The following is a 19,732-nucleotide window of genomic DNA, read 5'->3' as shown; positions in this document are numbered from 1 at the left end:
CCGTCAAGCGATCATCTGCTGTGAGTTCCCTTGTGGTGTCCCCATGTGACTCCGTGTGCCCGTGTCACTGCTGTGTGTGACAGTGGATTCCTCTCCGTCGCCCCTCAGGCGTTCCTGGGTCTCCTCTCCGTGGTGCAGCTGGACTGTAAAGAGTGCGCTGGAGAGGATTGAGCTGCTGCGGTGGAGGAGTGTGAGATGTGCTGAGTGTGAGACTGACGAGCGCAGGCGAGCGGCGGCTCTCGCCTTCCTCCCGAACTTCGGTCTGAAACCTCATGAACGCTCTCGGTCGGTGTCCTTAAATGTTTTGATTGCCTGTTATTCCTCTCATCGTCCAGGCAGGGGTGTTGAGTTCCGCCCGTCTTCGGCACGTTCAGAGAGACCGACCCTGTGAGCGCACACGGGGGAGAGAGAGAGGAGGAGCAGGCCCCACTTCCAGCCTCTCGCTCTTTCACAGCCCCGTACCTGAGGACCAGAGCGTCTCTCGTCAGCAGGGCCTCGCGCCTGCAGGTGACTGAAGTGTGCTTTTATATACAGGTGAGAGAGACTGCACAAGAATCGTCAGAAGTCAACACCGTTCGTTAGAGATGGATGATGTCCAAGGTCACCCAGAAATAGAGCACGACAGGTCACTCAGAGGAAAGGTATTTTTAATTTTTCACCGGCGTATGGATCTACCAAGTACAGACGCCAGACAAAAAACATTGAAATGCAATTTGAAATTCACACTGACGTGTTGAGAACTGTTCTTGAAGCGGCTGTTCCTTAGAAGCATTTGATCTGTGTTCAGATCTTCTGCTAAGGAGATGTGGTCAGGAAAGGCAGAGACGCCTTCTCTCGTCTGACCGTTGTCTGCAAACCCTGAGGTGTCCTGCGGTCTTTATGATCTATAACCACACTTTCCCCTGTGGACATTAAATCATCTGTCGCAGCAGGATGCCGATTGATTTGAAAGGCAGCTTTATCCCGACAGCATGAGAGAGAGGCCAACATCATTCTGGCTGGAGGTCTAGTGAAAGGAAAGCTTTGAATTTAGAGAATTTAAAATGATTTTTGTAGATTTTAAAACTAAGGGATTGAGTAGAACTAAGTTATTATTTTATTTCAGTTGAACTATTAGGAACAGTTATTTTACGAAACCCGAACATTATTCTGTGTTTTGGTTTACTCGAGATTTAACGCAAGATGGAGTTTCCTGCTGGAGTTGTCGGGCGGTGCGGAACGTGTTCAGTGTCCTGCTGGAGTTCTCAGGCGGTGCGGAACGTGTTCAGTGTCCTGCAGGAGTTCTCGGGCGGTGCGGAACGTGTTCAGTGTCCTGCAGGAGTTCTCGGGCGGTGTGGAACGTGTTCAGTGTCCTGAAGTCCAGGCTCTCACTACGGAGCTCGCCAGTTTGACATCTTGAGCGATTTTTCTCTCCCTCGCGATCCTGCGCTCCTCTGGCAGCAGTTTCTCATTGTTGGCGATCTTGGCGAGGATCTCGGCGTTCTGTTTCATCTTGCGCAGCTCGGCGATGCGGGCTTCCTCTTCCTCGTTGCGGATGAGTAGCTCGATGTAGGCGGCCGTGGACAGAGCTTTCATTATCTGGATTATGTATGTATGTATGTATTAATATCTGGATTTTGATCTGGATATATTTTGATCTGCTAGGGCGCAGTCGTCTTCACAATCTGGATTATCTCAGAAGAAGCGATGTCAGTGTGAAAACAATTTTCAGTTGGAGGACAGCCTGATCAGCTGCATGATCCGGTCCTCGATCGTCTGGAAGTCCATTTCGATTTTCTCAAGCATCTCCTTCATCGACATGAACTTGCCGGAAGCCTTCACAAAGTTGTTCTTGAGTTCTTTGAGTTCTTTGACTGTTTTCATGACCTTGACCACTTCGTACTCCCACATCGTCATCTCGGATACCCGATACCTCACGATCTCGCCGGCGCCGTACTGTCCCGCTGCTTCTCCTCTGCCGAAACCTCCCACATCATCATCTCAGATATGTGAGTGGAGTAGTGGCAGTTACCTGGACAAATCACAGAATCCAGCGTCATCCATGACGGCGCAGAGATTGGGAAGGAAACATCCTGAATGGCACGAAACCAGACAGTTGTTGCAGTTTGTTGATAGATGCTTGGTGTTCTTCCGTTTCGGGACCAGCTCCTCGATCTCCGTCTCAAACTTTTGTTCTGCTCCATGTTGGCCTGCTCGTTTTCCAGACATGCCCTGATCTTCATTTCGCTCAGCTTCGCCAGCCCGGCAGAGATCTGAGGCAGCAGCCTCGCCATCGCCGTCTCCAGCCTCTCGCGCTCCTCCAGGACTTTCTTCGTCAGCGCCAAGTCCTTCCCCTCCGTCTCCTCCAACATTTGGAAAAACCTCTTCAGCTGCTTCATGTTGTTCGTCCAGACAATTTTCTCCAGCTTGTTCTCGTCCTCTTGGTCGTCATTGTCCTGGAGCCCTCCCTGTTGGGATCGGTGTCGTGCCTCTCGTTTTGTGTGTAAAGGGCGGAGTTGTTAAATTCGAAGTGCGTCGCTTTGCCCTTCTGGTTCTTGCGGCAGGGCAGGCCCGCGGCTTCGATGGCACCCAGGACGGGGATCTCCTTCCCGTCCACAAACGTGACGAGGATGAGGGTGTTCTCGGCGATGTCCTTCCCGAAGATGGAGAGGATGGAGTCCAAGACGTACTGCTGGATGGAGTTCAGCCGCGCCAGAGACGCCTGGACCACGAAGCACACAGCATCGATGTGGGAGAGAGAGAGTCCCCGCGTGTCTCCGAACCCCGGGGTGTCAATGACCGTGAGGGAGTAGGGGACGACGAATCCCTTCTGGTTGTGGAGCTCGTAGGACGTCACGATGGAGGTCTGACTCTCCGCCTGTGAGCGGTTGGTCTCCTCGTGGATCAGCTTGAATCGAAACCGGTCCTCCCACTGCACGCCCAGGATGTAATTGATCATCGTGTTGATGAGGGTGGTCTTCCCTGCCCCCGTGGCCCCCAGAAGGATGATGACCTTATTGTTCCCTTCTTCTACTTTCCTGCCGAACGTGAAGCGCTGGAAATGCTGCTCGTCAGTGGGCTCCTGTTCCAGCGACAGCCTGTATAAGGAAGGCTGCCCGCGCTCTATCAAAGTGGAGAAGTTTAGGAAGTGGTCGCTCTGTACTTTAACACGACTGACGTCCCCTGACTTGACTCTGCTGTCCTTCGGGATTGTTATTGGAGTCTCGGGGCTCGGTGGACTCTTGCCTTCTTTGCCACAGTCGGAATAAACCCGGATGATGTAGGAACTTCCTTCCCCTTAGGTTCTCCAGAGTGCACACCCTCCCTCTGGCTTTGAGCTTCGTCCATGTTTTGCTGTCTTGCTCGTCCGTTGCCCCCTTGAAGACCTCTCTGTATGCAACTTCGTAGGAAGTAACGCTGACTCCCTGTCCCACAGAGGTGGGCATGTCCCAGGTGACTGTCATGGAGTTTGGTCCTGTTGATTTCTGCTGAGGAGCTCCGGGGGCGGCTGAAGGAAGAGTCTTGCAGGAAGGAGTTGCGTCGCTGGCACAGCCGACTCCGGGTTTGCAAACCGCCCGACAGCCGAATCGATACGAAGCGTTCAGGTCCAGCCCCGACACGGTGAACTCTGGCTTGTTGTCATCGGTGTCCACTTCCCCCCAAGCTGAGTCGCCCGGCTTCTGGTACAGAACCCGATACCTCACGATCTCGCCGGCGCCGTACTTCGGCAGGCGGAATGCCAGCTGGACGGAGTCGTGCAGAGTTGTCAGCAAGGCCGGTACCCCCGGCTGGGAAGGCAGCTCGAAGTGCTTGCTGGCCAGAGCCCCCCTTTCGAAGAGGTAAACGGAAGATCCGATGTGGACCTCGTCCTCGATTGACGCCACACAGAACTTCACGTTCGGTCTGCCTTTGTTCTCTCTCTTGAAGTCTAGGAATAGTCTGATGTTCTCCCGCGTCAGGGCTGTGACTTCCTCTGACCTGAACCATTTTCCCCATCTTCCCTCTGGCTCGAGATCAGGAGCTACCTCTTCACCCGTCCCTCGTTCGGGGGAGGTCAGATAGCTTTCCAAGATGTTTAGGTATTGCTCCCTTTGCTTCAGCGATGTAAAAGCAAAGCACACCACGTACTCGTTCGCCGAATCGAGCACGACTTGGTCCAGGTCACTGCTGGAGGGGGCCACGGTGACGTCGCTCATGATCTGCAGGTAAGATCTCGGCACGTTCAGCTCCCACTCCTCGTCTTCCAGGAACTGCGCGAGCAGGGCGTTTCGGAAGGGGGAGCGCTCTCTTCTGCTCAGGAGGTCGACGAGTCGGCCCTCTTCCTCGCCACCTCCGCGGATGACCGGCAGCATCCTGGCCAGAGATTTCTGAAAGACCAGCTTGTACTCCACGCACAGGTCTTTAAACCGCAGGAGTTTCTGGTTCATCTCTGGAAACTGGATCGCAATCGCGTCTTTCATCAGGTCTTGGCACCGCGCAATATAATCATCCATTTGTCTGAAATATGCTGGGATCGGCGAACTAACCCGATGCAGGTGTGGGAGAGATGAATAGACCTTGATGGCATCTTGGAACGTCACCGGATTCTTTTCCAGAGCAAAATCCCCGTAGAAATTGCAGTTGAACTTGTCCGCCTGCTGGCGTTCCTCGTCCGTCATTCTGAGGGACGCTTCGCCTTCGATCGACACACACGGGATCATCTTTATTGCCGCGTGTAGACTGCTCTGGACGTCCTGCTGCTTCTCCTCTGCCGAAACCTCCCGGTCGAAGACGAAGAAGGCCTGCGCGCCGTACAGCACCGCCGTGCCGACGTGCGTGGCCGACCCCTCCTGGAAGACGTTGCTGTGCTGCACGTTTCCGGCTCCTCAGCGGTCCATGGTGAGCTGCTCGAAGCGCGTGGTGGTGCGGTACTGCAGGGTGACCTGCGACTGCTTCTTCGAGGTCTTCTTGTCGTTCAGGTAACTGGCCGAGCCCTTCACCGAGACCAGCCCACAGAGGAAGCTCGCCTCCAGGGAGGCCTCCACCTTCAGAGCGGACGCCTTGTCCTCCGTGGAGTCGGACACAATGATCTGGAAATCGGTGTTCGGCTGAGGACGCACGTCGATGTCTTTCTGCAGCGTCTCGCCGTCCCATAACGTGATTCCTGCGGGGAGACAAGAAATAGAAGAGGTGTTCATGGGGCTTTGCAAGCTTGTCGCGCTACAGGGAGTGATCTTTCAGCTATGTGGTCAAGTGTCGCTGTAGTGTCCCTGGTGGTCTCGTGGTCAGGATTCGGCGCTCTCACCGCCGCGGCCCGGGTTCGATTCCTGGTCAGGGAATGTCAGTACTCTTCTGGGGCGGAGCGGTGGCTCTGTGGCTGAGGATCTGTTCCTGTGGCTGGAAGGTTGCCGGTTCAAATCCCGCAGCCAGCAGAGGAATCCTACTCCATTGGGCCCCTGAGCAAGGCCCTTCACCCCAACTGCTCCAGGGGCGCTGTCCAATGTCTGACCCTGCACTCTGACCCCCAGCTTCTCTCCCTGTCTGTGTATCTGTCTCATGGAGAGCAAGCTAATGCAAGAAATTGTATAGGGGCAATAAAGCAACATTATCACATTATTATAAATCATAATCAATGTGACAGAGATATAAGCGCAAGGCGAGGCATCCTGACCACGAGGATGAGGCTGAAGCCCCACCACTGATGCAGCCCTCCAGTGAGAGATTTTGGTTCAACAGGCCCATTGGGTTATTCACAAGCATTTAATCACTGATCACTGATCGAGGGTGTGATGGGAGCGTCTGAGATTCACATTCCCTGAAGGGCAGACGGGAGATTTGGGCTGCCCGACGCCAGACATAGGAACAGATGACGAGTGACTGCTTGCTGATTCCACGTGGTGAACAGAAGGATTTAATAGCGAGTGATAAGAATGAGGAACTCGGAGCAGTTTCAGTGGGATCGGGCTTCAATGCAAGCGTCCAGTTCTTCTGGTCCTTTTGTCACGACTGAAACAACGAGGATGAAAAACAAACGCCGGCCAGAGCGATGGGAACCAGTCGGAGTTTCCACTGTGGGTTAACGCTAGGGGACGACACGACACCAGACTGGAGCCAGATGGAGTGTCCACTGTGGGTTAACGCTAGGGGACGACACTGCACCAGACTGGAGCCAGCTGGAGTGTCCACTGTGGGTTAACGCTAGGGGATGACACTGCACCAGACTGGAGCCAGATGGAGTGTCCACTCTGGGTTAACGCTAGGGGACGACACTGCACCAGACTGGAGCCAGATGGAGTGTCCACTGTGGGTTAACGCTAGGGGACGTAACTGCACCAGACTGGAGCAAGATGGAGTGCCCACTGTGGGTTAACGCTAGGGGACGACACGCCACCAGACTGGAGCCAGATGGGTATGACTGGAAGCTGGGGAGGAAGTGACCTTATCATTGACACTCTGTCTCTGGGAACACCAAGGACTGTGAACGTGGGGGTACAGTGCCTGATGACGCAAGAGGAGCACAAGTCCTAGGAAGGAGCCAGACTATCAGGCAGCATGGCAACCAATAGGATTCAGTAGCGTTCTGCAGAGTGTGGAGAGGGAGACATTGAAGGAGCTGCGTCTTTGATGTGTAGAGAAAACTTATCAGAATCTAAAGAGGGCTCATACAGCTCAGCTCAGTATAGCTCTCTCCTGGAATCTGTCATAGAGCTGAAAGACAGGTCACCTCAGTGTGAGTCTCTCACCTGGAATCAGTGTGTCTGTCAGGGTCATACAGCTGGAGACAGGTCACCTCAGTGTGAATCTCTCACCTGGAATCAGTGTGTCTGTCAGGGTCATACAGCTGGAGACAGGTCACCTCAGTGTGAGTCTCTCACCTGGAATCAGTGTGTCTGTCAGGGTCGTACAGCTGGAGACAGGTCACCTCAGTGTGAATCTCTCACCTGGAATCAGTGTGTCTGTCAGAGTCATACAGAATCCCCAGCTGGTTCAAACGAACGCATGACCCCCAACTGTCTGGATAGCTTCTGTAAAAACGTTTTCTAAACCTTAGAGTTGTACAGTTTTAGACGCTTTGTGATTGTGCTCTCTCATAAATTACAGGAATTAGAGCCATGATTGGATCAAGGATAGGATCGGAGCCATGCTCCTCGCCAGTTCTCCCTTCTCTGTACCCAGCTAGTGTTGAAGCTGATACCGGAGACACTGCTGTACACAGAGAGGGGCGGGGGTGGGGAACAAGCCGCATAGCCCTGTTGTTGAAGCCGATACCCTGGGTTCTCTCCAGACACAGCTGGGTGAGCTCCCCCAGTCAGGACAGGAGGCTCTACTGTACACAGAGAGGGGCTGGGGTGGGGAACAAGCCGCACAGCCCTGTTGTTGAAGCCGATACCCTTTAACTGATGACTTCCAGTCAGCAGCAGGGGCAGTCGATCACTCGGGATGCAGAAAGCAGAACAGGACACCCAGTTATCTGAAAATGTTACTTTATTAAAACTTCTACAAAAAGATTCACGACAAGAACCAGACGAACCCGAGAGCCTTCGACACGCCAGCGCCGCCCAGAGGCAACGCGAGAACCGCAGACGGGGAACGCACCAACGTCTCCATATATTAGTGTAACAATCTGTCCCGTACGCTATGTACAACATTAGTAGTCGGCGAAGAAGAAGGAAAAAAACACAAAGACATCCAGTGTGTCACGACAGCAGTACCTACAGCGCCCACGCCCCTGGGGTAGTATTCACACCCCTGCCCCGCCGCCCTCACCCCTAAACCTCAACGCTGGCCGGGCAAGCCCCCCGTCCCCCAGAACACCCTGGACTGACTCCACCTGCTCCTGTCCTGCTCTGAACAGCAGCGCCCCCTGTAGCTGGAGGTGCGATACAGCACAGCGGCGCCCCCTGTGGACGGTGTTTGACGCGTCTCTCCTGCACACCGGGGCGCAGAGACGAGGAGCCGATACCCCAAATCTGTCCTCCTGGTCTAACAGGACCGGACCTGAACCACTGGACCTGAACCACCAGAACAGCTGTCCTCCTGGTCTAACAGGACTGGACAGTGTACTGACCTGGGCCAGTCACAGTGAATCGATCGTGAGCAATCGATCACATGGAGATGCTGACCAGGGCCAGTCACAGTGAATGGATCAGGAGCAATCGATCACATGGAGATGCTGACCAGGGCCAGTCACAGTGAATGGATCAGGAGCAATCGATCACATGGAGATGCTGACCAGGGCCAGTCACAGTGAATGGATCAGGAGCAATCGATCACATGGAGATGCTGACCAGGGCCAGTCACAGTGAATGGATCAGGAGCAATCCATCACATGGAGATGCTGACCAGGGCCAGTCACAGTGAATGGATCAGGAGCAATCGATCACATGGAGATGCTGACCAGGGCCAGTCACAGTGAATGGATCAGGAGCAATCGATCACATGGAGATGCTGACCAGGGCCAGTGACAGTGAACTGAACGCCATCAGGGGGCGCACAAGAGGCTCAGCCCTCAGAGCCGCCGCCCTCCGAGCCTACAGAGGACATCCTGCCCCGCGAGAGTCCGCTGGCCGGAGCTGCTCCTTCACCATGTTCACGGCGTCCTCCAGCAGGAAGCGCTGGATTGCTGGGAAGGACGGCCGCTCCCTGGACTCCCGGCTTCAGCAGCTCAGCATCAGCTCGTACAGGCCCTGCGGACACACCTCCGGCCGGGACAGGTACACCTGGGGACAGGAGAGAGAGAGATGGGTCAGCCTGCAGGACAGGAGACAGGAGAGAGAGACAGGTCAGTCTACAGGACAGGAGAGAGGAGAGAGACAGGTCAGCCTGCAGGACATGAGAGAGAGACAGGTACAGGTACTCCTGGCCAGGTGTGGCTGTTACCTGCTTGCCCTGGTCTCTGAAGAACTCTCTAGCGTTCTCGATCACCAGCTCGTCTGTCATGGAGGCGTAGGGCTGCTCCTTACACAGCCTCAGCATCTCCCAGAGGGTCACCCTGAACGCCCACACATTGCTGGCCGTGGTGAACTTCCCCTGGGGACACAGACTCATGGGGTCACCCCTCCACACACACACGTATCGCTGGCTGTGGTAAACTTCCCCTGGGGACACAGACGCATGGGGTTCCGAGGTCATTATGAGATTTATCAAACAAAAATTCTAACGATATCCTGCTCTTCACCAACCCTTCAAACATCCCCACCAAGTCTACAGACCCGGAACCAGAGATCTTATTTTTACGAGTCTTGTAGATGGCGAGTTTGGCCTGGCCCAGCAGAAAATTAGCCAGGAGGGTCTGAGTTTTTCCGTTTTTTTTGTATGACCCACCCCAAACACGAAAATAACATCATTGAAGGCCAGGCCAAGGTTGGTGAAGAGCCGGATCAGTACGGCAAACATGGGCGACAGGCGGGGGCAGGCGCTGTAGCAGTGGAACACCGTCTCCCTCTGAGCGCAGAAGGGACAGGCGTCAGACACCCCCGGGTCCAGAACCGACACAAACGAGTTGACCCCCAGGATGGTGTGCAGGACCCTCCATTGCAGATCACCAGCCCTCTTGTTGAGGGGAAATCTGTAGAGGCTACCCCAGGCAGGCCGGACGTCATCCGGCACTCCCAGACGAGCCCTCCAGGGAGTGTCAGGGAGCGCGGACAGCTGGGCCTGGTGCCTAGATGTTACAACTAGTCTGTACAGACATTTCCCCCCAACACCAGCTAGAGACCTCTCCTGTGAGGCAAGGGGCTCAAGGAGAGATCCCGTCGGTCCGGGACTGAGCGCAGGAGACACTAGCAGACCAGGGAAAGGAGGCTGTGTGGTTGGAAGGCGATGATCCTCAAACAGACCCTGGATCAGCAGCATCTCCTCGAGAGGCAGAGCAGAGCGAAGCTGACTAAGAAACCTGTCTACACACCGCCGCGAGTGTAGTCCCAGCGCGTCACACGCCCACTCCACGCTGCGTCTAGCAGGTGGTGGAGCTGTGTGATGTTGGCGTGGACCAGTCTGCTGGTAAAGTCCAAGGAGCGGCCCGGTTCTATGTCCATTCGTGGATTGTGTATTAATGGTTCTCTGAGTGTCCGGTAAACGTTAATAAAAACAAAGGTTTTCTTCCCGAGAACTACTCGCACGATTAGCAGGAGACCCCTCACCACCTCCTGGACGGCGATAGAGAGGGGCTTGAACCCCACAGAGAACAGCACCGCGACCCCCGCGCTCTTAGATTGTACACGATGTCCCCCTGCCACTCCCGCTGCCAGGCGACGATGTTGGAGCTGTCGGTGTGGGTCTCCTGCAGGAAAGTCACCTGCAGGCTCTTTTCTTTGATAATCTCCAACACCGCAGCTCGCTTCAAAGCCCTCCTGCACCCATTGGTGTTCAAACTGCCTATCCTAATGTCGCCTATGTTTGCGGAAAAGAAAAAACATAAAACACGAACAGACATGTACTGTAGCACGCAGACGGATAGTAATGTGATGTTAGGGACAGGACTCATTCGTGCTGAGGTGCGTTTCGCGGTCCTGCCTTGATCTTACCTAAAAGGCTCTTCAGGCGCCATCTCTCCTGATCACTGAAGTCATTCGCACCCGAGCCCCTCTTCAGATGGTGCGTTGCGGAGAGGACAAAGAGCTCGGTGTCGGGGAAAAAAGTCCTCGACCACAGTTCCCCTCTTACCTTTAGTTTTATCTAAGAACTCCCTGATGCTCTGGAAACTGTAGCCTCCTCTGCAGCTCTGCCGGGCCGAGGAGCCCGAGGCGAGAGAAGAGTCGGTGAAGCCGCCCTCGTCGTCGCTCCCGGACTCCGAGGAGCTCCGGGCGGCGGCGGCGGCGGTGGCAGCGAGGACACTCCAGCGCGTCCTCACTCTCCCGGTGTCGGAGTCACTCGAGCTCTCTGTGCTGCGCTTCTTCTGCACCGCACTCTGCACAGATTTTTTTGTGTGCTTTCTCCGCGGTGTCTTAAAACCATCGTCTATTTTTTCAGATGATAATTCATTTCCTCCCCACACCGTGTCTACAGTTTTCGCTGGCGCTTGAGACACGTTTTCCGCTGTCGGTGTCACTGCCTACTCTCTCTCTCCCTGACTCTGCTGAGCAGTGTGGCTCTGCAGCTCCCCTGCTCCGCCAGCGCTCGTCTCTTGCTCTCCGATGTGGGGGGCTCCCTGCTCTTCTGAGGGCTGCGATGGTCCACTCTTTACTGTCTGTTCTCCTGCTTGGGACACCACCGGCTCGGGCTCACCTGCTCCCTCCAGCGATCTCCTCTCCTGCACCCCGGCCGTGGGCTCTGACTCCCCGCTGCCTCCCTGCGCTGCTCCGCTCCCCACTGCCTGACGCTGTCGGCTAGCCTCCTGTGCGCCCTGGGGCTGAGGCTCCCTGTCCGTCTCTTCCTCCACCTCCGGGCAGTTCTTCACCACATGCCCCTCGCTCCCGCACCTGAAGCACTTCATCGATTCCGAAGTCACGAATACAACATAGTCACAGCTGTCAATCCGAAATTTAAGGCCCACATTGATCTCTTCTGTGGGTTTTTTTTAAGATGACGTGCTTCAGCTGCGGTGCCCTGCAGCCCAGAGGGACCCTACTGATCGGAGAGACCACCTGTCCGTACCGGGACAGCTCCCTCTCCAGCAGCTCGTTCCTCATGAACGGAGGCACGTTGGAGAAGGTGATCTTTCGAGCCAGGGCCGCGAGAGGCAGGACCGGGGTGTAGGTGCCGTCCAGGACGACTCCCTTCTCCACCAGGGTGTTTGCCAGATCGGTAGATTACAGGAAAATGACTATCCCTCCACTCATGCGGGAAGCGGACCTGATGTTCCTGCAGCCCACGACCTCCCCGACCGCAAGAACGCACCTCTCAAGCGGACAGAAGACAGTGAGATTTTCACACCATGACGTCGAGTTAATTTCTCAAATGAGAGGTCTGGAGGATCAGAGCCTCCAGAACCGGCCATGACGAGAAAATAAATCCCGCTTTTCCCCATAAAAGACAGAAAAACACAAAACTAGTGAAGAAACACCACCACACAATCAAACCCACCGAAGCTCCGCCCACTCACTCACTTAGTCTCGCGAGAAACAAAGAGAGAAACAGGTACAAATTCACACTGAACAACAACACATTGGAGCACACATCCAGCTACATATATCTCGGTCTCACCATCAGCTCTTCCGGGAGTTTTGACCTGGCAGTGAAGGCACTGAGGGAGAAGGCACTCAGGGCTTTCTACGCAATAAGAAGGAGGCTCTTCAACATCAGCCCACCTACAAGAATCTGGCTCCAAATATTTGAAAGTGTAATCCAACCCGTTGCCCTATATGGCAGTGAAGTGTGGGGTCCCCTCACAGACCAGGATTACACCCAATGGAACAAACACCCCACAGAAACTGTAGAAACATCCTCCGTGTGCAGAGAAAAACTCCTAACAACGGGTGCAGGGCCGAATTAGGCCAGTACCCACTATTGATATACAGAAAAGAATATTAAAGTATTGGCTACACCTAAAAAACAGCGGCCAAAATTCCTACCACCACAAAGCCCTGCTGAGCCAAGAGCTGAGCACAAAACAGAGCCCCCTGAGCCAGCTGGTCCTGAGGCTCACCGACCTGAGCCACACCGACACTAACCAGCCTCAGGACAGCACTGCTAGAGCACCACAACCCAGACTCAACCACATCACAGCACAGATCAAACAGCAATATCTCACACACTGGGACACACACACACAAACACAACATAAACTGGAATGCTACAGAACCCTAAACAGACAATACACACTAGCTGAATATTTGACCAAAATAAAAAATAAACAGAAACAGACCCTGACGAAGTACAGGCTCAGTGACCACAACCTGGCCATAGAAACTGGGCGACACAGGCAGACCTGGCTGTCCAGAGAGGACAGGCTGTGCTCCCACTGCCAGCGGGGAGAAATAGAGACAAAGGTGCACTTCCTACTGCACTGTGACAGATACTCTGGGATTAGAGAAACATTCTTGCCGAAATTCAGAAATCTAATCCCAGAGTTCCCACACCTGCCAAAACCACAACAGGTCCCAATCCTACTGGGAGAGGGAGGAGGGAACTCAGTTGATCTGGCAGCCCAGTATGTGATCTCCTGTCACAGCCTGAGGAACAGTGAGTCCGTCTCCCAATAATGCTCCAGCCGCCTACAGTATATGTCAATATTTTATAATGTCTTTGTTGTAAATATCTGTAATATGTCTGTAGATTTTATTTTACTTCTATTTTTTGTTTTGTTCCATGTTAATTTTATTATTTTTATTTGCTTTGGCAACACTGATTGTACTCATCGGTCATGCTAATAAAGCACCTTGAATTGAATTGAGAGGAGAGAGAGCGAGAGAGCGAGCGAGAGACCTGAGAGAGAGAGGGGTTCATACAGACACAGTGGGACAGTACTGTGTTTAGCATGTTGTCACAGTGGGACAGTACTGTGATCAGAGTGGGGCGCTAGTGTTCAGTGAGATATCACAGTGGCACAGTACTGTGTTCAGTGTGTCATCCGAGGGGGACAGGACTGTGTTCGGGGTGTGATCCCAGTGGCACAGGACTGTGTTTGGGGTGTCATCAGTGGGGGACAGTACTGTTCACTTTGTGATCACAGTGGGACAGTACTGTGATCAGAGTGGGATGCTAGTGTTCAGTGAGTAATCACAGTGGCATAGTAGTGTTTTTAGTGTGGTATCTGTGAGGCACAGTTCTGTGTTCAATGAGTAATCACAGTGGCACAGTACTGTGTTCAGTGTGTGATAAGAGGGGGACAGTAGTGTGCTCAGTGTGTGATCCCAGTGGCATAGTAGTGTGTTCAATGTGTGATCAGAGTGGCACAGTAGTGTGTTCAGTGTGAGATCCCAGTGGCACAGTAGTGTGTTCGGTGTGTGATCCCAGTGGCACAGTAGTGTGTTCGGTGTGTGATCAGAGTGGTACAGTACTGTGCTCAGTGTGGGATGCTAGTGTTCAGTGTGTAATCACAGTGGGACAGTACTGTGCTCAGTGTGTGATCACAGTGGTACAGTACAGTGTTCAGTGTGTGATCGCAGTGGCACAGTACTGTGTTCAGTGTGTGATCACAGTGGCACAGTACTGTGTTCGGTGTGTGATCACAGTGGCACAGTACTGTGTTCGGTGTGTGATCAGAGTGGCACAGTAGTGTGCTCGGTGTGTGATCACAGTGGGACAGTACAGTGTTCAGTGTGTGATCACAGTGGGACAGTACAGTGTTCAGTGTGTGATCACAGTGGCAGAGTACTGTGTTCGGTGGGTCATCAGAGGGGGGCAGTAGTTCAGTGAGTGATTACAGAGTCATAGTACAGTGTTCAATTTGTAATCACAGTGGGACAGTACTGTGCTCAGTGTGTGATCACAGTGGTACAGTACAGTGTTCAGTGTGTGATCGCAGTGGCACAGTACTGTGTTCATTGTGTGATCACAGTGGCACAGTACTGTGTTCAGTGTGTGATCAGAGTGGCAGTACTGTGTTCAGTGTGTGATCACAGTGGCACTGTACTGTGTTCAGCGTTCGGTCAGAGTGGCACAGTACTGTGTTCAGTGTGTGATCACAGTGGCACAGTACTGTGTTCAGTGTGTGATCACAGTGGCACAGTACTGTGTTCAGTGTGTGATCACAGTGGCACAGTACTGTGCTCAGTGTGTCATCAGAGGGAGACAGTAGTGTGCTCAGTGTGTGATCACAGTGGGACAGTAGTGTGCTCAGTGTGTGATCACAGTGGCACTGTACTGTGTTCAGCGTTCGGTCAGAGTGGCACAGTACGGTGTTCAGCGTGTGATCACAGTGGCACAGTACTGTGTTCAGCGTGTGATCACAGTGGCACAGTAGTGTGCTCAGTGTGTGATCACAGTGGCACAGTAGTGTGCTCAGTGTGTGATCACAGTGGCACAGTAGTGTGCTCAGTGTGTGATCACAGTGGCACAGTAGTGTGCTCAGTGTGTGATCACAGTGGCACAGTAGTGTGCTCAGTGTGTGATCACAGTGGCACAGTAGTGTGCTCAGTGTGTGATCACAGTGGCACAGTACTGTGTTCAGTGTGTCATCTGAGTGGGACAGTAGTATGTTCAGTGTGTGATCAGAGTGGGACGCTAGTGTTCAGTTAGTAATCAGAGCGGCAAAGTACTTTGTTTAGTGTGTTATCATAGAGGGGCGCTAGTGTTCAGTGAGCAATAATAAATAATAAAGTAAATAATAACAACGTAACGTGGTTTTCGGCACGTCTACCTAGGCTGCAGCTACTCCTGCATTATGTTTCATGTAAAAGTCTTAGCTTATATTTTGTTTGCAAAAGACAAGCAAAATCTTTAAATGCAAATAACAAAAACTAGACACAACCGCAGTCCATACGAGGCCCCCTGCTACACTTTCACTGTTAATTCATTAAAGCCCATATTATCTGTGCTTTCCCTCACGATAAACAACTGCACCTGAATTGACACATCTCTTCTTGCCGAGTCCTTCGCACAACAAACTAAATTTCTCACCGGTCAGAGACGACAATTCTAGTGGAGCATATCCTGTCTTTGACAGGACTGGTAGTGTTTTTAAAGAAACCAACAAGGTCAGTTTTATTCCTTGTGTTTATCACCGTCGGAACTTACTCTCCAGTCAGCTGATTTGTACACCGTGTGTGCAGTTCTTGTGTGAAGGAGATTGTTACTAGTATTAGTAGTAGTATTAGTAGTGTTATTACTAGTATTATCATTATCAGTAGTATTAGTAGATTATTATTATTAGGAGTAGTAGTGTTGTCAGCAGTATTAGTAGTAGCAGTAGTATTATTATTAGTATTGTTATTATTAGTATTGTAACGCCCTCGCCTGGTGGTGAGGAGGAAGTGCCCCTAGGCGCTTGTAGTACCGCTGGGCATGCTGGGAGTTGTGGCCGGGGAGAGTCTGAGGGTCAGCACGATGACCAGCGGCTGACCCTACCTGTGTAAATAATGTCCTAGTAGTTCTAGTGCCCTGTGTAGTCCTGTAAAAGTGTAGTGTGTTGTTAGGTAATTACCACCCTAAAGATGTGTGTGTTCCGTCAGTCTCCTCATGTGTGTGTATATCCTGTGTTTGGTTTTGTGTGGTTGTAAACGAATAAAGCTCATGCTTGTTTGTTAATCGCGTCTCCACTCGTCCTTGTTCTGAAAAGAACCTGCAAACGCTACAGTATTATTGTTATTAGTAGTATATTTGTGTTAGTAGTAGTAGTAGTAGTACTATTATCAGTAGTAGTATTAGTAGTATTATTAGTGTTGTCAGCGGTACTAGTAGTAGTAGCAGCAGCATTATTAGTATTATTGTTATCAGTAGTATTAGTAGAGTATTAGTATTGTTAGTGTTATTAGTAGTATTATCAGTATTAGTATTATTAGTGTTGTCAGTAGTTGTAGCAGTAGTATTATTAGTATTAGTATTATTAGTAGTGTTAGTAGTAGTAGTACTATTATCAATAGTATTTTTAGTGGTAGTAGTAGTAGTAGTAGTAGTATTATCAGTAGTTCCTCCCGGGGGGCAGCGGCCTGTTTGTTCCCAGAAACAAACACAGTTCTCTGAACCCTCGGCAGCAGTGAATCGGCGGAAATTTGCACAACCGCTGAGGGTGCCAGCCGGCCCTGAGCGTGCTGTACTCCGACGCAGTGAGTAGCGGCTCTGTGTGGTGCAGTGTGAGCCTGGCCAGTACCTGTAGGGGAGACTGCTGGGAAAACACTGAGGCTGCTGCTGGGAGAGGTGTGAGTGGGGCCAGCAGGGGGCGCTCTCACCCTGCAGGCTGTGTGGGTCCTGCTGCCCCAGTATAGTGACGGGGACACTGGACTGTAAACAGGCGCTGTCCTGCGGATGAGATGTCAAACTGAGGTCCTGACTCTCTGTGGTCATTAACAATCCCAGGGTGTCTCTCGAGAAGAGTAGGGGTTTTACACCGGCGTCCTGGCCAAATTTCCCATTGGCCCTTACTAATCATGGCCTCCTAATCCCATCTATGAATTGGCTTCATCACTCTGCTCTCCTCCCCACTGAGAGCTGGTGTGTGGGGAGAGGACTGGGGCGTTATCCAGGTAGGGCTGCACACTGGTGGCGGTAGTGGGATCCCCATGACCTGTAAAGAGCTGCACACTGGTGGTGGTAGTGGGATCCCCATGACCTGTAAACAGCTCTGAGTGGAGTGTCCAGGAAAGAGCTATAGAAGTGTAGAAGAGGGGTAGGAGGAAGGGCCGGGTCTGCTGTTGCCCCCCCCCACCCCCACCGCCATCGCCCCTCCTGGCAGGGGAGGAAGAGGGGGCGGCGGCCGAGGCGATGAAGACCGGGGAGGTGCTGCTCCTGGTCGGCGTCTCTCAGTACCTCAGCAGCAGCAGCAGCAGCTCCGTCCTGTAACACCCCCCGCCCCCCTTCTGGGTGGAGTCCGACCGTGACGGGAGAGGCCCTCGAGTCCGGCCCGATACCGATACCCATACCGGCCAGCCGGACCCTAACCCGAGCTCCGACCCGGACCACTGCCGCCTTATTGCTCTATTTGTTTATTTATTGATTATTATTATTGATTTCCTGCGTGGCTTATTTATCTAGCTATCTTATTGACGGAGTCCTGGACTTCCGATTCCTGTTGCTCTCTTGTGTGGGAATGGCAGGCGAGGCGACGAAGACCGGGGAGGTGCTGCTCCTGGTCGGCGTCTCTCAGTACCTTAGCACCAGCTCCGACCTGTGACCTGTGACCTGTAACCCCCCCCGCCCCCCTTCTGGATGGAGTACGACCGTGACGGGAGAGGCCCTCAAGTCCGGCCCGATACCGATACCCATACCGGCCAGCCGGACCCGAACCCGAGCTCGGACCCGGACCGCTGCCGCCCGGAGAGGGGAGTCCGGGACTCGTGGGCGGAGACGCCCATGGCGCCTTATCGCTCTGTTTGTTTATTGATTGATTTCCTGCGTGGCTTATTTATTTATCTATCTTATTGACGGAGAGACTCGTGCGTCTTATTGATGGAGAGTATTTCAGTGAGAGCGGAGGTGGTGCTACTCTTCCTTCACCGTGAGGAACTGGAACGGTTCTCCATAATCGATCGGTCGATGACAGCGAGTGACATGATCGTGTTTCACTCCCTTCTCCCACCCTTTCACAAAAGCAACACCTCAAGCAGACTCCCACGGACACGCCTGTGAGGTCGCGGGTCGTCTTCATTTTTAACCTTCTTGCGTTCATCGTGAGTGAGGGGGGAGGGGGGGCGGTTTCTCCTCTGAAACCGACTGAGGTCTTTGTTTGTGTTTCCTAAGTCTTTATTTCAACAGCAGAGATGCCCCCAGAAAAACGCTTAAAAAGAATTTATTCATTAAATCTAAATAAATAATATCTTCATTATGAATAAAAACGGTGTGGTTTGTGTTTGTTCTGGGGAGGGATTGTCGCTGCAGAAGAGCCGACTGAGAGTCTGCGTTGGAGGAGCTGGTGGAAGAGAGGAGATTGTCCTCAAACTGTACTCGTCCCCAGACCGTCACGGGCTCTGGGGGGGCGGCTCAGTCAAGGGGGGGGGGGTGGAGGTCGGGGTCAATCAGCGCTCAGGCATCTGCGGTTAAGAGGGGGTCTGTACACAGAGAGGGGTGGGAGGGGGGAACAAGCCGATGAAATCCTCAGGTCTGTTATCTACTGTCTGCTCTCCTTCTCTCTCTGGCCTGCTGTTTACCCAATCTGTCTCTCTCCTGAAGCAGTTCAGCTCGGGCCTCTGACTTCTGGTGCCTTGTCTCCCCCTGGTGGGGACTGCGCAGTACTGCAGCGCCTCATTGACTTCATAGATCCAGATGGGTGTGGACCCCAGTGTCCCGACTGCTGGTCAGTACAGATCAGGACACTGTGTGAGAGTAGGGGTGTGGACCCCAGTGTCCCGACTGCTGGTCAGTACAGATCAGGACACTGTGTGTGAGAGTAGGGGTGTGGACCCCAGTGTCCCGACTGCTGGTCAGTACAGATCAGGACACTGTGTGTGAGAGTAGGGGTGTGGACCCCAGTGTCCCGACTGCTGGTCAGTACAGATCAGGACACTGTGTGTGAGAGTAGGGGTGTGACCCCAGTGTCCCGACTGCTGGTCAGTACACATCCTGGACACTGTGTGTGAGAGTAAGGGTGTGGACCCCAGTGTCCCGACTGCTGGTCAGTACAGATCAGGACACTGTGTGTGAGAGTAGGGGTGTGACCCCAGTGTCCCGACTGCTGGTCAGTACAGATCAGGACACTGTGTGTGAGAGTAGGGGTGTGGACCCCAGTGTCCCGACTGCTGGTCAGTACAGATCAGGACACTGTGTGTGAGAGTAGGGGTGTGGACCCCAGTGTCCCGACTGCTGGTCAGTACAGATCAGGACACTGTGTGTGAGAGTAGGGGTGTGGACCCCAGTGTCCCGACTGCTGGTCAGTACAGATCAGGACACTGTGTGTGAGAGTAGGGGTGTGGACCCCAGTGTCCCGACTGCTGGTCAGTACAGATCAGGACACTGTGTGTGAGAGTAGGGGTGTGGACCCCAGTGTCCCGACTGCTGGTCAGTACAGATCCCAGGACACTGTGTGTGAGAGTAGGGGTGTGACCCCAGTGTCCCGACTGCTGGTCAGTACAGATCAGGACACTGTGTGTGAGAGTAGGGGTGTGACCCCAGTGTCCCGACTGCTGGTCAGTACAGATCAGGACACTGTGTGTGAGAGTAGGGGTGTGACCCCAGTGTCCCGACTGCTGGTCAGGGGTGCTGCTTAGTCGGGGTTCGGTCTGTACTCCCCAAATTCCCTCTT

At 53.1% G+C, this 19,732-nt stretch overlaps 2 protein-coding genes, 1 long non-coding RNA gene and 1 other non-coding gene across 4 annotated transcripts in view; 1 reads left to right on the top strand and 3 right to left on the bottom strand.

Annotated features, from left to right (window-relative positions):
* Positions 1-19,732, bottom strand: part of LOC148671962 (uncharacterized) — a 360,178-nt gene that overhangs the window by 315,191 nt on the left and 25,255 nt on the right. The gene's annotated exons all lie outside the window — the stretch shown is intronic.
* On the bottom strand, positions 2,375-4,637 carry LOC148671967 (uncharacterized). The gene is made up of 2 exons (XM_088632992.1): positions 3,335-4,637; positions 2,375-3,276 (listed from the first exon to the last, which is right to left on the bottom strand). Exons 1-2 carry the CDS (start codon positions 4,635-4,637, stop codon positions 2,375-2,377), a joined length of 2,205 nt encoding a protein of 734 aa, XP_088489118.1.
* On the top strand, positions 5,226-5,297 carry trnae-cuc (transfer RNA glutamic acid (anticodon CUC)). The gene has a single exon. It is a non-coding gene; the product is annotated as a tRNA-Glu (tRNA).
* LOC148671965 (uncharacterized) lies at positions 7,426-8,102 on the bottom strand. Its single transcript, XR_015937114.1, has 2 exons — positions 8,016-8,102; positions 7,426-7,956 (listed from the first exon to the last, which is right to left on the bottom strand). It is a non-coding gene; the product is annotated as an uncharacterized LOC148671965 (long non-coding RNA).

This window comes from Lepisosteus platostomus, chromosome 5 (assembly GCF_059453375.1).
Source record: "Lepisosteus platostomus isolate fLepPlt1 chromosome 5, fLepPlt1.hap1, whole genome shotgun sequence".
In the NCBI taxonomy this organism is placed as follows: domain Eukaryota; kingdom Metazoa; phylum Chordata; class Actinopteri; order Semionotiformes; family Lepisosteidae; genus Lepisosteus; species Lepisosteus platostomus.
This window is presented reverse-complemented; position numbering and strand designations above follow the sequence as displayed.